Source organism: Martes martes, assembly GCF_963455335.1.
Source record: "Martes martes genome assembly, chromosome: X".
Lineage (NCBI taxonomy): Eukaryota > Metazoa > Chordata > Mammalia > Carnivora > Mustelidae > Martes > Martes martes.
The window spans coordinates 11751965-11767636 of NC_137897.1; the positions used below are offsets into that span (position 1 = coordinate 11751965).

Genomic DNA, 15672 nt, shown 5'->3' on the forward strand with positions numbered 1-15672 from the left:
TGTGGTAAAGGGAGGGACAAATGTTTCTCATGAGTCTGTAGGGTCTCAAGTGTCTTCAGCTCAAAATAATCCACATGCCACAAGTGGTACAATCTGGGGGGGGGGTGTCTGTCCCAAACCCCTTCACATCTCAAACACAAAAATATGCATAACCCAATGTGACATGCATTGAGATATTAATATATATACTTGTACTCTGTGACATATACTCAGGAATTCTACCATGAGCAAGTAGTAGATTCGTACATCCTCTTTACAGAGAATCTAGAACTGTGCTGTATAATTACTATAATATTTAGTAGTATAATGTAACATAGTTAATATATATAATATATATTAAATATATGTATTATATACATATAGCATATATAATATTATACTACTATATAATTTCACCTGTTTCTTTCTATTTTTTAATATGGCCACTAGAAAATTTCAAATAATACATGTGGCTCAGGTTTTATTTTATTTTATTTTACACTTTATTTTTTGGATAGCACTGGTCTAGAGAACAGCTGGGGTTAGAACAGGGAAGAGAAAAAAAAGATCGCAGAGCTCTTCTAAAGTCTAGGTTTCTCACCACCAAAGCCTCTCTGCCTGTCAGTGAGAAGACAGAGAGCCCTCACAATGAACTCATCATTTTCAAGATTCTCCAAATCTGGGCAGTGTTATTTGAGGAAGTGGGCTCAGTATGTTTCAAGTGCATCCTTGGGAAATGTTTGGAGCAGCCAATGACTGGTCCTGCCAGTGTTTCTAACACAAAGATGCATCCACTTGACTCCTACTCATCCTTCAGGATTCGGTTCAAGCACCATCTTGGGCCCTCCCCCAACTAGACCGCAGTCTGCAGGTCTTCCGTATTCTCTGCTGCATTGAAAGCTGGGCCCACAGTGTGTGCACAATATCCATCATAAGCTGAACCAGGTACTGACCTTCCCCCTGTACATTTTTCCTCAGTATTCCTAATTATTCTTTCCTCACTAAAGAGAGAACTATAACTTCATCTGAAATAAGAATGCTCCTTAAATATTATGGTAAAACAATCACCTTTGCCTGGTATGTAGCAGGAAGGACCCAGAACAATTTGATAAAACAGTCTCCAGGGAAGGGAACAAGGTGGCTAAAGATTGAAGTTGAAAAGAGACTTTTCTGTAGTCTTTCAATGTGGAACCGCATGTCAGGAATTCTTTTAGAACCTTTTAAAGAGCATGTCTTCATTACATAGAGAAAAGATTTTGAAAACTGAGACACCCCCCCCCCCCCAGAGACTTGTAAAGTTTTCTTACAGTGCTCCTTTTGGGTAACAGTCAACAAACTTGTTTTTTGGGTTTTTTTTTTTTGAAACAAACTTATTTTTCGAAGCACCAGAGAGTAAATGTGTTAGGCTTTGTGGGTCTCCAACAAGTAGTCAGCTCTGCTCTTGCAGCACGAAAGCACCCATAGACAATAGCCAAAAAAAAAAAAAAAAAAAAAAAAGGTGTGTGCAGCTGTGTGTCAATGAAACTTTACTGACAAAACTAGGAGGGATGTAGCCTATGGCTATAGTTTGCCCCCGCCTGCTTTAGATACTGCCTCCTTCAAACGATAAAGTGCAATCATGACTTTTACTTCTTCATTCTTAAATAGGTTAAAGCAGATCTCCCTTCAACCCCAGTTAAACAGCTATGCTTAGGAAGCTTGGAACAAAGGAAAGATAATGGAGAGCAGAAGAAAAACAACATGGAGTTTATGGGATAAAACCATGGAGTTGTGATAGTCACTCAGAAAAGCAAAAGTTTTGGGTGGCTCTGTCAGTTAAGCATCCCACTCTTGCTTTCTGCTCAGGTCATGATCTCAGGGTCTTGGGACTGAGCCCTCAGTTGGCCACTGTGCTCAGCAGCGAGCCTGCTTCTTTCCCTCCCCTTGATCATGCTCTTTCTCTCTTATAAATAAATAAATCTAAAAAAAAAAATGTGTTTCAAAAGCCATGAAAAACTCTCATCCAGCCTCAGCAATCAGACAACAAAAGGAAATCAAAGGCATCCTAATCAGCAAAGGAAAAGTCAAACTCTCAATCATTGCAGATGATATGATACCTTAAGTGGAAAACCCAAAAGACCCCACCCCAAAACTGCTAGGACTCATACAGGAATTCAGGAAAGTGGCAGGATATAAAATCAATGCACAGAAATCAGTTGCATTTCTATACACCAACAGCAAGACAGAAGAAAGAGAAATTAAGGAGTCAACCCCATTGACAATTGCACCCAAAACCATAAGATACCTAGGAAAAAATCTAACCAAAGAGACAAAGAATCTGTACTCACACATAACTTTAGAGTACTATGAAAACTATATAATACTCATGAAATAAATTGCGGAAGACACAAAGAAATGGAAAAACGTTCCATGCTCATGGATTGAAAGAATAAATATTGTTAAAATGTCTATGCTACCTAGAGCAACCAACACATTTAATGCAATCTTAATCAAAATACCATCAATTCTTTTCACAAAAATGGAACAAATAATCCTAAATTTTGTATGGAACTAGAAAAGACCCTGAATAGCCAGAGGAATGTTGAAAAAGAAAAGCAAAGCTGGGTGCATCACAATTCCAGACTTCAAGCTCTATTACAAAGCTGTCATCATCAAGACAGGATGGTACTGGCACAAAAAGAGACACATAGATCCATGGAACAAAATAGAGAGCCCAGAAATAGACCCTCAACTCTATGGCCAACTAATCTTCGACAAAGCAGGAAAGAATGACCAATAGAAAAAAGACAGCCTCTTCAACAAATGGTGTTGGGAAAATTGAACAGCCACATGCAGAAGAATGAAACTGGACCATTGCCCTACACCACACACAAGAATAGACTCAAAATAGATGAAAGACCTAAATGTGAGACAGAAATCCATCCAAATCCTTGAGGAGAACACAGGCAACAGCCTCTTTCACCTCAGCTGCAACAACTTCTTCCTAGAAACATCTCCAAAGGCAAGGGAAAGAAGGGACTTTACCAAGATGAAAAGCTTTTGGACAGCAAAGGGAATAGTCAACAAAACTAAAAGACAACTGACAGAATGGGAGAAGATATTTGCAAATGACATATCAGATAAACGGCTAGTATCCAAAATCTATACAGAACTTATCAAACTCAACACCCAAAGAACAAATAATCCAATTAAGAAATGGACAGAACACATGAACAGACCAAAGAAGACATCCAAATGGCCAACAGACACATGAAAAAGTGCTCGACATCAGGGAAATACAAATCAAAACCACAATACTATACCACCTCACACCAGTCAGAATGGCTAAAATTAACAAGTCAGGAAATGACAGATGTTGGCAAGGATGCAGCGAAAGGGGAACCCTCCTAAACTGTTGGTGGGAATGCAAGCTGGTGCAACAACTCTGGAAAACAGTATGGAGGTTCCTCAAAAAGTTGAAAATAGGGGCGCCTGAGTGGCTCAGTGGGTTAAAGCCTCTGCCTTTGGCTCAGGTCATGATCCTAGGGTGCTGGGATCGAGCCTCGAATCAGGCCCTCTGCTCAGCGGGGAGCCTGCTCCACCCCCCACGCCTGCCTTTCTGCCTACTTGTGATCTCTGTCAAATAAATAAATAAAATCTTTTAAAAAAGCAAAGTTGAAAATAGAGCTACCCTACAACCCAGTCATTGCACTACTGGGTATTTACCCTAAAGATACAAATGTAGTGATCCGAAGGGGCACATACACCCCAATGTTTATAGCAACAATGTCCACAATAGCCAAACTATGGAAAGAGCCTAGATGTCCATCAACAGATGAATGGATAAAGAGGATGTGATACACTCACTCTCTCTCTCTCTCACACACACACACACACATACACACACGCACACACACGCACACTGGAATACTATGGAGCCATCAAAAATGGAAATCTTGCCATTTACAATGACATGGATGGAAGTAGAGGGTATTATGCTAAGTGAAATCAGTCAATTAGAGAAACACAATTATCATATGATCTCACTGATATAAGGAATTTGAGAAACAAGACAAAAGATCATAGGGGAAGGAAGGGAAAAATGAAACAAGATGAAAACAGAGAGGGAGACAAACCATAAGAGAATCTCAGGAAACAAACAGAGGGTTGTTAGAGGGGATGGGGTGGGAGGGATGGGGGTGCTGGGTGATGGTCATTGGGGAGGGTATGTGCTATGGCAAGTGCTGTGAATTGTATAAGACTAATGAATCACAGACCTGTACCCCTCAAAAATATAATACGTTGTATGTCAATATAAATAAATAAATAAATAAATAAATAAATACCTCTCATCCTATCAGAAATCTTCCTGGTATGAATCAAAGAAGTCACATTCTGGGTGGAAAATTACTTCTGGAGGGCACCTGGGTGACTCCATTGGTTAAGAGTCTGCCATCGGGGGCTCCTGGGTGGCTCAGTGGGTTATGCCTCTGCCTTCAGCTCAGGTCATGATCTCAGGGTCCTAGGATCAAGCCCCACATCGGGATCTCTGCTCAGCGGGGAGCCTGCTTCCCCCTCGCTCTCTCTCTGTGTGCTGCCCTGCCTACTTGTGATCCCTCTCTCTGTGTCAAATAAATAAATAAAATATTTAAAAAAAAAAAAAAAAAGAGTCTGCCATCGGCTCAGGTCATGACCTCAGGGTCCTGGGATCGAGCCCCGCGTCGGGTACCCTGCTCATTTGGACGTCTGCTTCTCCTTCTCACTGTCCCTCAGTGCTTGCCGGTGCACTCTTTCTCTCTCCCTCTCGCTCTCTCTCAAATAAATAAATAAAATCTTAAAAAAAAAAATTACTTCTGAGTCTTCGTACTTGTCAAGTTTGACATTTAAACAACATATACTTGTGCAGGGGCACCTGGATGGTGCAGTTGGTTAAGCCTCCAACTCTTGGTTTCGGCTCAGGTTATGATCCCAGTGTTGTGAGATCCAGCTCCACACTGGGTTCTCCTCAGCGGGGAGTCTGCTTGATATCCTCTCTCCCTCTCCCTCTGCCCCTCCTGCGCGTGCTCTCTCGCTCTCTACAAATAAATAAATAAATCACATATATGTGCAAATAAATTCAAAAATTACAACTCCAGAAATTTAGATAGTTTCAAATGATATTAACCTCTTGCCATTAAATTCTCTACAGACGTGCCCATTATAACAAGTAGTTTCATCTTGGCCCCGTGGCATGTGATGAGGTTTCTCGAGTTCACAGAAGCCCCTTGAGAGGGTGATTCAGCGTGGAAATGTGTAGTTTCCTGGTAGACGGACACCAGCCTCCAGGTTTTAGGCTTTTATCTTACTCTCAATATCGAACACGCTCAGCATATTCACTGAAAGCATTGTCTCCCCCAGGGAGAACAAATCAACAACAATACATCGATTTTGAAAACAATTTCTTGTTCAAGGAAAAGATGGGAAGTTTAAAACTTGACAGTAAGGCTTAAAAATGAACTATGTAATCACACAGTGCCACCTGGATCCCCCAGCTTGTCACTAGTATTCTTCTCAAAGGAGATGGTAGTACCAAGGAAGCTACCAGGATGGAAAGTGAGCCCCATCCCAGAGAGAGAAAACTGAATGGTATCCATTTTTCTGCCACCATGTTTCAGAGATCCTCATGGACATGAACCTTAAAGACTAAAGCTCACCAAGTTCATGTTCTATTTCCACCAAAGCCTGGGATAGAAGATACCCCCTGAACTTAAAAAAAATAAGTAAATAAAAATAAAAACCGATTAACAAGAAAAAAAAAAAAGAACAGTTTAATAACCCATATACCTCCTGTACACAAATGGTAACTTCTCCTCAGTTTTCAGAGCTTTTCCTATGTCTGTTATTTCTTTAAAATCAGCCTAAACTAATTCTTATACCAAAGAGACTAATTTTGGGGGTGTTGGGGAGTAAGACCTTCCTCTGCCCTTCAACGTCCTTCTAGCTGGACTAAGAATCAAATTGACACGAGACAGATTAACAGGAGAAAATCAAATTTAATAGCATACTTAAGGAGAAGCCACACAGACGTGGAAATTCCAAAGACAAGGAGGCAACACAGAAGTTTACAGGAGCTAGGGAGAGGTGGAGGGGGTCTGAGGGCACGAAGTGGAGAGAGGTCATTAGCAGGAAAGCAAAAGGAGATGTTTTGAAAAACAAAGTTGCCCTATTATGCAGATAAGGTTTTTAGATATAAGGGAGTCTCTGTTAATAGCTTTCTTCCTAGTACAGGCTCTCCTTTCCAATGTGAAATTAGGCAGTTGAAGGGCAGGCAGAGAGCTTTTGGGTTTTGATGACTTTTTTTTTTTTTTAAGATTTTATTTATTTATTTGACAGACAGAGATCACAAGCAGGCAGAGAGGCAGGCAGAGAGAGGAGGAAGCAGGCTCCCCGCTGAGCAGAGAGCCCGATGCGGGGCTGGATCCCAGGACCCTGGGATCATGACCTGAGCCGAAGGCAGAGGCTTTAACCCACTGAGCCACCCAGGCGCCCCGGGTTTTGATGACTTTTAACTCATCTCAGGGCAGCCTACCCAGGACACCCACAAGGGCAAATTTTGCTCCCCTTTGCTTTCCCCAGCACCTGATACCATTTGTGGCTCCTGCTGAGGGCTCAGATACATTTCTCGAATGAATGATTTATAATAACTTCCTGTGGGTTCATGTCCCGTGGCTGCTCCACTATCCTGAGCAGCCATGCTAGTACCATGAGGCCTTCAGTGGGTTCCAAGTTCAAGGGATGTCTCCAAAAGAGAAAAACCTCCTGTAGTAACAACAGAAGGACTCCTTCACTGTTTTTAAGTGTCCTTATTCTCATCCTATTTACATGCACCATTAGCCCACAGTGAAAGCACTGGGATGTAAGTGACTTTAGGAATCATAATCATCACAATCAAAAACTTCCATTTAAGCCAGATTACCCCTTTGTGATGTTAAAGTATGTCCCCAGTGCTTTAGTCCCTCTCTCTATGAGGCCTATTCCAGCTTTTAAGATACCTTGTGGGCTTTTCATCTGGAGCCTCTAGTGATCTCTAAGTTATAATTTTCACAAGTGGAACCCTAAAGCTCTTTAATATTTTTATTTACCATAATTATTCATGTCACTTCTGCCTGGGTTTGGTAGGTGAATTTTCTGTAGCATCTTACAAAATAACACTGTAGCACCTTTCAGTGTGAAGTGAAAAATGTTAAAAGGCCAAAGACAGCCACACTCAAAAAAATTAACCGGGCAGTTAAAAAATTTAAGTTAGTGTTGGGAAGCGGAAGCTCAGATGTGAGCAACAACTGTCCTCTCCAGCACATTCAATGGGGGCGTCAGGAAGCAGCCCGGAGATTGGTGCTGGTCCCACAATGTTGTAAACATACCTGATGCACCTGAACTGTTCACTTTATAATGCTTAATTCTAGGGATGCCTGGGTGGTTCATTCTGTTAAGTGTCCGCCTACAGCTCAGGTCATGATCCTGGGTCCTGAGATGGAGTCCCACGTCAGGCTTCCTGCTCAGTGGGGAGCCTGCTTCTACCTCTCCCTCTGCACTCTCTCTTGCTCTCTCTCTTTCAAATAAATAAAAATATTTTTTAAATAAATAAAATAGGGGCGCCTGAGTGGCTCAGTGGGTTAAAGCCTCTGCCTTTGGCGCAGGCCATGATCTCAGGGTCCTGGGATCGAGCCCCGCATCGGGCTCTCTGCTCAGCGGGGAGTCTGCTTCCCTTCCTCTCTCTCTGCCTGCCTCTCTGCCTACTTGTGACCTCTGTCTGTCAAATAAATAAATAAAATCTTTAATAAATAAATAAATAAATATAATATAATATAATATAATATAGTGGTGGAGGAGGGGCTCCAAGATGGCAGATGAGTAGGAGACCTAAATTTTGTCTGGTCCCAGGAATTCAGCTAGATATTTATCAAACCATTCTGAACACCTACGAACTCAACAGGAGATCGAAGAGAAGAAGAGCATCAACTGTATGAACAGTGAGACACCACCTCACACCAGTCAGAATGGCTAAAATTAACCAGTCAGGAAATGACAGATGTTGGCGAGGATGTGGAGAAAGGTGAACCCTCCTACACTCTTGGTGGGAATGCAAGCTGGTGCAGCCACTCTGGAAAACAGCATGGAGGTTCCTCAAAAAGTTGAAAATAGGGGCACCTGGGTGGCTCAATGGGTTAAGCCTCTGCCTTCAGCTCAGGTCATGGTCTCAGGGTCCTGGGATCGAGCCCCAAATCAGGCCCTCTGCTCAGCAGGGAGCCTGCTTCCTCCTCTCTTTCTGCCTGCCTCTCTGCCTACTTGTGATCTCTGTCAAATAAATAAATAAAATCTTAAAAAAAAAAAAAGTTGAAAATAGAGCTAGCCTATGACCCAGCAATCACACTACTGGGTATTTACCCCAAAGATACAAATGTAGTGATCCGAAGGGGCACGTGCACCCCAATGTTTATAGCAGCAATGTCCACAGTAGGAAACCATGGAAAGAGCCAAGATATCCAGATGTCCAACAACAGATGAATGGATAAAGAAGATGTGGTGTATATATACAATGGAATACTATGCAGCCATCGAAAGAAATGAAATCTTGCCATTTGCCATGATGTGGATGGAACTAGAGGGTATTACGCTGAGCAAAATAAGTCAACCAGAGAACGACAATTATCATATGATCTCCCTGATATGAGGAATTTGAGAAACAAGGCAGAGGATCATGGGGGAAGGGAGGGAAAAATGAAACAAGATGAAAACAGAGAGGGAGACAAACCATAAGAGACTCTTAATCTCGAGAAACAAATTGAGGGTTGCTGGAGGGGAGGAGGTGGGAGGGTTGGGGGTGCTGGGTGATAGACATTGGGGAGCGTATGTGCTATGGTGAGTGCTGTGAATTGTGTAAGACTGATGATTCACAGACATGTACCCCTGAAACAAATACATTACATGTTAATTAAAAATAAATAAAATACAGAAATAAATAAATAAACAGAATTTTTCAAATGGTTAATTCTAGGGACGCCTGGGTGGCTCAGTTGGTTAAACATCTACCACATTCGGCTCAGGTCATGATCCCAGGGTCCTGGGATTGAGCCCCTCATCAGTTCCCTGCTCAGTGGGAAGCCTGTTTCTCCCTCTCACTCTGCTCCTCCCCCACCACCAAGCTCTCTCTGTCTCTCTGAAATAAATATAAAAAATCTTTTAAAAAATAATAAAATGGAAATTTTCTAAAAAAAATAAAAAATAAAAAAATGGTTAATTCTATGTTACGTGAATTCCGCCTCAATGAATATAACATATATAACACATATTTTTATGCCCCGTTACGTTCTGCCTGCCTGTGACGAAGGTTTTCCTTTCCCTACCTCCGCATCTTGGACTTGTTTAATTTTACTTTTAACTAAAAATAAACATGGTGACAAACTGAAAGAAGCTTGGGCAGCACACAAATCAGTGTTTGAGCTTCAGGTCACAGAACGACTCCTGTTTGACTCAAAAATCACCGTCGCGTGTGCCCTGCCAGCCCTCTCGTACAGCACAGTGAAGGCTCAGTTACCTGGATCCTCCATCACGGCCGGGACATCACCATATGCCAGACAAGACACAAACACGCTTTCTCCCCCTTGAGGTTGCTGGGAAAAGTTTAATCAGCTACAGAAATTTGTGAGAACCAAAGGCCACCTCTGGACTGAAAAGGAAAGTAGCCCCTTGGTTCTGGTTTATCTATTATTAGATCCCCTTCGAGGCTTTACATTTATGTTTGGTGGAAAACAGAGTGATTCTTTAAGAGTGTGGTGATTTCCTCACACAGTTCCTTCATCCTGGTTTCAGTGACTTCAGAGCCTTTAAAAAGAAGAAGAAGAAGAAGAAGAAGAATATAAGTATTAACAACATCAGAAACTGAATAATGTAAGTCTTTCAAGTAAGTACCTCAAGCTAGTCTTTGCGCCATTTTGGTTTGCTCCTAAAGGTCTCCATGTTTGAGGCAAATCGAAATAGAGAGAGATATGCTTTCCCTGGGGAACATGAAGATCCTGCCGCTAGGTGATATGAAGAGTGCTCATACTGGAGCCATTAACTCTTTACACATTTTCCAGAAGCTGCTGTCCCGTGAAAAGAGAGCTGCTCATCCACTTCGAGGCCTGCCATAACACTAGAGTTATCCCAGGCAGTATCAGGCTCTGAGCTTGAATTTAATAAACTTATCCAGGCTGCTATCCTCCCTCAGAAAGCCTGAAAGAACCATGGGGGAAATGAGCTGCCCTCAGAAGCCCAGCCAGTCTCTGGCATCTCCCTACAAAGAAATAAAATACCATTTTATTTCATACAAATCCAAAGAAATCTGCTTTTCTTTTCTTTCTTTCTTTTTTTTTTTTTTTTTACAGATTTTATTTATTTATTTGACAGACAGAGATCACAGGTAGGCAGAGAGGCAGGCAGAGAGAGAGAGGAGGAAGCAGGCTTCCCGCCGAGGAGAGAGCCCGATGCGGGGCTTGATCCCAGGACCCTGGGATCATGACCTGAGCTGAAGGCAGAGGCTTTAACCCACTGAGCCACCCAGGCACCCCAGAAATCTGCTTTTCCATGAATTACCTAAACCAGGGCTCAGCAAACTGCTTTTGTAAATGAAGTTTTATTGGGACACAGCTATGTCCATTCATTGACATACTGTCTACGCCAGCTTCCCCCCATAATGGCAAAGGACAATAGTTGTAACAGAGACTGAACGGCCCACAAATCCTAAAATATTTATGATCTGGCCATTTACAGAACAAGTTTGCTGATCTTTGACAACTCTAACCACTCTAGCCTCCGGATACACATTTAGAGGTGAGCTTACATATTTATTCCTGACCTCAGGTGCATTCCATTTTCCCCATGCTAACTGCGGGCTTTCTCGGATGCATTCCGGTTTCCCAAAAGTACGGTCAGCTGTCAGGTCTGTCCTAACTATGCCTGGGGATCACCTATTTGCTACATGTGCTGGGCAAATAGGAGCATCCTGCGAGAGCAAAATCCTGCAGGGCAAGTCCTGTAACTCTCCCTTCTCCCCCAGGACAACAGCTTGTCTGGAAGACAAACAGAGAATACTAGAGACTTCCATCTTACCTTCACAGGCAGTCCTGATTATTCCAAGTCCTGTATTATTTTCAGCTTATTTCCAACTCGGCTATTCTTGGCTCTGAAAAGCTGTCATCACTGGCATCGCTGTATCTATCACTAGGTCAAAAGAGGAACTCATTTAGCAAGGTATAAAAAAACCCTGGACAATTACTCTATTTACAATTCCAAACACGTTCCGTAATTAATCTCCACTCAGAGAAAATGCTAAGGGATATTGTACTACCACTTTCTAGAAAGAGGTTAGTCCAACCACACACGGTGATCTTTTGTCAGAGGAGCTGATCACCTGCTTTCCTCTTAAGCTGGAAGTAACTTATTCAGAAAATTGATACAAGCATTTCAATTTAGATTATTTATAATCTTCTAAAGACCACTAATGTAGACCAGCAGCATGAAAGTTTGCCATTCCAACAGACACTCTCATACACCCAAGGGTTTGAGAAATTATTTGCACAATTATGCTATTTTCACATCAGAAGCTTTATGGGATGCTCCCACTACCTCGAGACCCATGTAGTATTCAGAATAGGACCAATGGCTGACATGGCTGCTGCCATGTCGCGATCCCTCAGAAGTACACTTACTCCATGAGAGAGCCCTGCAACTGTAGTTTTAACCTGAGCTATGGGCTCAGGTCAGGGGTTCTTCTTGCTTGGTTCCAAATAAATCAGCAAGTAGATCAACTCCACAGGAGTTCTACCGACCTATGGAGATGACATTGCCAGGAAGTGAGTATTTTATGCCTGACCCATTCTTAGCCTTGACCAACTTTTTGCTGATGGATAGCGGTAGAACTCTGAATTCCATAACCCATGAAAATCCACTTTTTTTTTTTTTAAAGGAGGAAAGGGAACAACTGAAGAAACCCTCTGCTGACATGTTAGGAAGCGAAGATTTACTCTAAACACATTGAGCGAGTATCAATAAATACGTCAACAAGAATGTAAAAGACAACCTCACTCTCCTCCTTGACTTTTGGACAAAATACTGGAAAGGCTGTGGGGGCGGGGCTCGAGAATGGAGAGTAGATAGAAGAGGATTAAGAATTGGCAGAAAAGACAAGATATGTTAAACACGAATCAACAGCTCCTCAAAACAAATCAAGTAGAAGATACCCCCTACGTAGATTTTAGAGCAGGAAAATCACTTCTGTTACAAAAGGGTTTCCAAAAAAGAAAACACAGGAATAACTAAAAAAAAAAATTTTTTTTTAAACTGCCCCCAAAAGTTGATATGTCCTTCCTTATCCATGCATTCTCATTACACAAACGTCAATCCGTCCTGATTCTGGGCGACAAAAAGGGAATTGGAAGTTGCACTCAACTTCCTCGGGGAGAAGAAATGAAGGTCGGGGTGTTTTGGTGACTCACCCAGCACACAGCTCATTCGAGGTGGGGCCAGCATCCCCATCACGCCAACCCAGGCCACAAGCTCAAGTCTAAGCAGTGCTGAAATGCGCCAGCAGGCACCTGGGGGGCATATCCCCTGAGTCCACAAGCAAGAAGGTAGAAGAGCCAAGGAGATCCCATTCTCTCAGGCATCAGACGTTACACCTGCTTACTTCCCGACCTCGGAGCTCAGGGAGGAATAAGGTGGGCCCACATCCTCCCCCTTACACCCCTGGTTGTACTGTTTATTAGCCGCATACCTCTGGACTGGTCACTTGACTCCTGAGAGTCTAGAAAAAAAAACAGTAACAATACCTACAACCTCACCAAGATGGTATGAGGGCCAAAAGAGAACGTCTAAACGTACTCTGAAGATGATATAAAAATGTAAGCTGTTGTTGCTCATGAGTGTTACATATTCATGACACGGTATCTCTTAAAAAGTCATCGAAACATAAAGAAGTCACAAAAACTGCCAATTGCCTGATTTTCAGAATTGTTTCTTGTCCCAGATAATTCCCTGCCCGCCTTACCCGGCAGACATGGGGTGGGTCTGTTTCTAACCTGGTGGCTGTCCTTTCTGTCTGCCCGCTGGCTGCCCCAAACTCTGACGACACCTCCAAATGGCATGAGAAGACTCGGCTTGAGTTTACTAATTTCTTTTTTTTTTTTTTTTTTTTAAAGATTTTTATTTATTATTTATTTGACAGAGAGAGATCCCAGTAGACAGAGGCAGGCAGAGGCAGAGAGAGAGAGGGGGAAGCAGGCTCCCTGCCGAGCAGAGAGCCCGATGCGGGACTTGATCCCAGGACTCTGAGATCATGACCTGAGCCGAAGGCAGCGGCTTAACCCACTGAGCCACCCAGGCACCCGAGTTTACTAATTTCTAAGGCAAATGAGCGGGTTCGCTGATTTTTCTTTCCTGTGTGCCAGGGGCCAGAAGTAGGACAATGAACTAAACCACGGTGCTCAAGAACAGAATCATTAGAACAGGCATTCCTGCTCAACGGCCTGATTTCAGGGGATCCACGCGCCAGCAAGAACCAAGTGCTAGAAGTAAAATGTGCCTTTTTTTTTTTTTTAAGATTTTCTTTATTTATTTGACAGAGATCAGGAGTAGGCAGAAAGGCAGGCGGGGTGGGGGGGGGTGGAGAGGAAAGAGGCTCCCCCCTGAGCGAAGAGCCCGATGTGGGGCTCGATCCCAGGACCCTGAGATCATGACCTGAGCCGAAGGCAGATGCTTAACCCACTGAGCCACCCAGGCGCCCCTAGAAATACAATGTGGATCACCACCACACACAGAACAGCAGTGGCTCCTACATGTCCAATAAAATGTGAGCGCTACTCTGTCCTGCACGGGGCTTAGGGGTTCATTTTAGTTTCACACGGAACAAACTATAAACAGTCATAAGATATACTCGTCTGAGTATATTTTCACTTAATTCGTGACATCTCAGCTCTGTCTTAAGACTAACCCTAAATCGGGGCGCCTGGGTGGCTCAGTGGGTTAAAGCCTCTGCCTTCGGCTCAGGTCATGATCTCAGGGTCCTGGGATCGAGCCCCACATCGGGTTCTCTGCGCAGCAGGGAGCCTGCTTCCTCCTCTCTCTCTCTCTGCCTGCCTCTCTGCCTACTTGTGATCTTTCCTCTGTCAAATGAATAAATAAAATTATAAAAAAAAAAAAAAAAAGACTAACCCTAAATCATCTTCTCTGGACACAGAGAAGGGTGGCGCACACACATTTCTCAGTAGGGAAAATCATTAGATATTAAGGTCTTACACGCGAATCTTTATGAAATGCCACAGAATACAGACCCATCGGTGTGTATCTTGATATATTTGGGGAGCGGACGTTTTAAACCGGCGCTGCCCAATATGGTAGCCACAAGCCGCGGGACGCTATCTACCTTTAAATCAATTAAAACCGAATTGAACTGAAAATTCCATGCCTCACTCACACATATTAAGCTTCAGTTTAAGTGCTCAATATGTTACCGCGTTGCTCGCTTCTTCCCCAAGATACACCGAAGAACTGGAAACCGGAGACCAGAATGGGGAGCTAGAGTTCATTAAGCAGGTAGAGTACAGTGCGCTTCCAAGAGTGAAAGCAGGTCACTGCTAGAGCAACAGTGGCAATGGCCCCAAGAAGGTCTGGCTGCATCCTTTTAAGCCTGTTTTCTGCCTTAAATTTGGCTTTGAAGGATATGTTTGAGTGACAGCCGGTGGTCATACAACATTTTCGCTTCTGCGCATGCGCCTACCCATGATGCATTGCCGTTATATTTGTATTTATTTATGTATTGTATATTTATGAGTTTCTAAGGAGCTTCTGCTGTGACCTCAAGGACAAGTTGTGCCTTCTCTGCGCATGCTCAGCTCTTGGAAGTCCCCTGTGGCTTCTGAGCCAGCTCATGGCTAGGCCTTTCCCGCTCTCTTAGAACACCTGCGGAGAGAAGGCTCCGCAGGTGTAGCTGTTAATCCTTAAGGGTGGCTCCGAGGGCGTGGCCAGCAACTGCTTTATTCCCTCTTCCTCAGACCCAACTAACTGCCCAACAAATAGTCACGTACGGCTGGTGACTGTCACATTGGGCAGTGCAGATTATAGAACATTTCCATCACTGCAGAAAGTTCTATTGGATAGCACTGATTTTAAAACAAATGAATAGGGGCGCCTGGGTGGCTCAGTGGGTTAAAGCCGCTGCCTTCGGCTCAGGTCATGATCCCAGCATCCCGGGATCGAGCCCCACATCGGACTCTCTGCTCAGCAGGGAGCCTCCTTCCTCCCTTCTCTCTCTGCCTGCCTCTCTGCCTACTTGTGATCTCTATCTGTCAAATAAATAAATAAAATCTTAAAAAAAAATAAAACAAATGAATAATGATTAAGAACAGCAAAAAAAAGGGGCGCCTGGGTGGCTCAGTGGGTTAAAGCCTCTGCCTTCGGCTCAGGTCATGATCCCAGGGTCCTGGGATCGAGCCCCGCATTGGGCTCTCTGCTCCGTGGAGAGCCTGCTTTCTCCTCTCTCTCTGCCTGCCTCTCTGCCTACTTGTGATCTCTGTCTATCAAATAAATAAATAAAATCTTAAAAAAAAAAACAAAACCATACTTATAAAAAAAAAAAACAGCAAAGAAAAACAAAAACAAACAAACAAAAAAACCCAGCAACAACAAAAAACCATAATCACC

General features: G+C 43.2%; 1 protein-coding gene across 2 annotated transcripts in view; it reads right to left on the minus strand.

Annotated features, from left to right (window-relative positions):
• Positions 1 to 9594: 9594 nt before the first annotated feature.
• The window catches only part of CTPS2 (CTP synthase 2), a 101603-nt gene continuing 95525 nt past the window's right edge, over positions 9595 to 15672 (minus strand). For both annotated transcript variants that reach the window (XM_080794709.1, XM_080794710.1), the window contains exons 18-19: positions 11086 to 11196; positions 9595 to 9819 (exon numbers count right to left, since the gene is read on the minus strand). In XM_080794709.1, the coding sequence (XP_080650835.1) occupies positions 11127 to 11196 (70 nt within the window). In that variant the 3' untranslated portion in view covers positions 9595 to 9819; positions 11086 to 11126. The remainder of the gene's footprint in view (positions 9820 to 11085; positions 11197 to 15672) is intronic.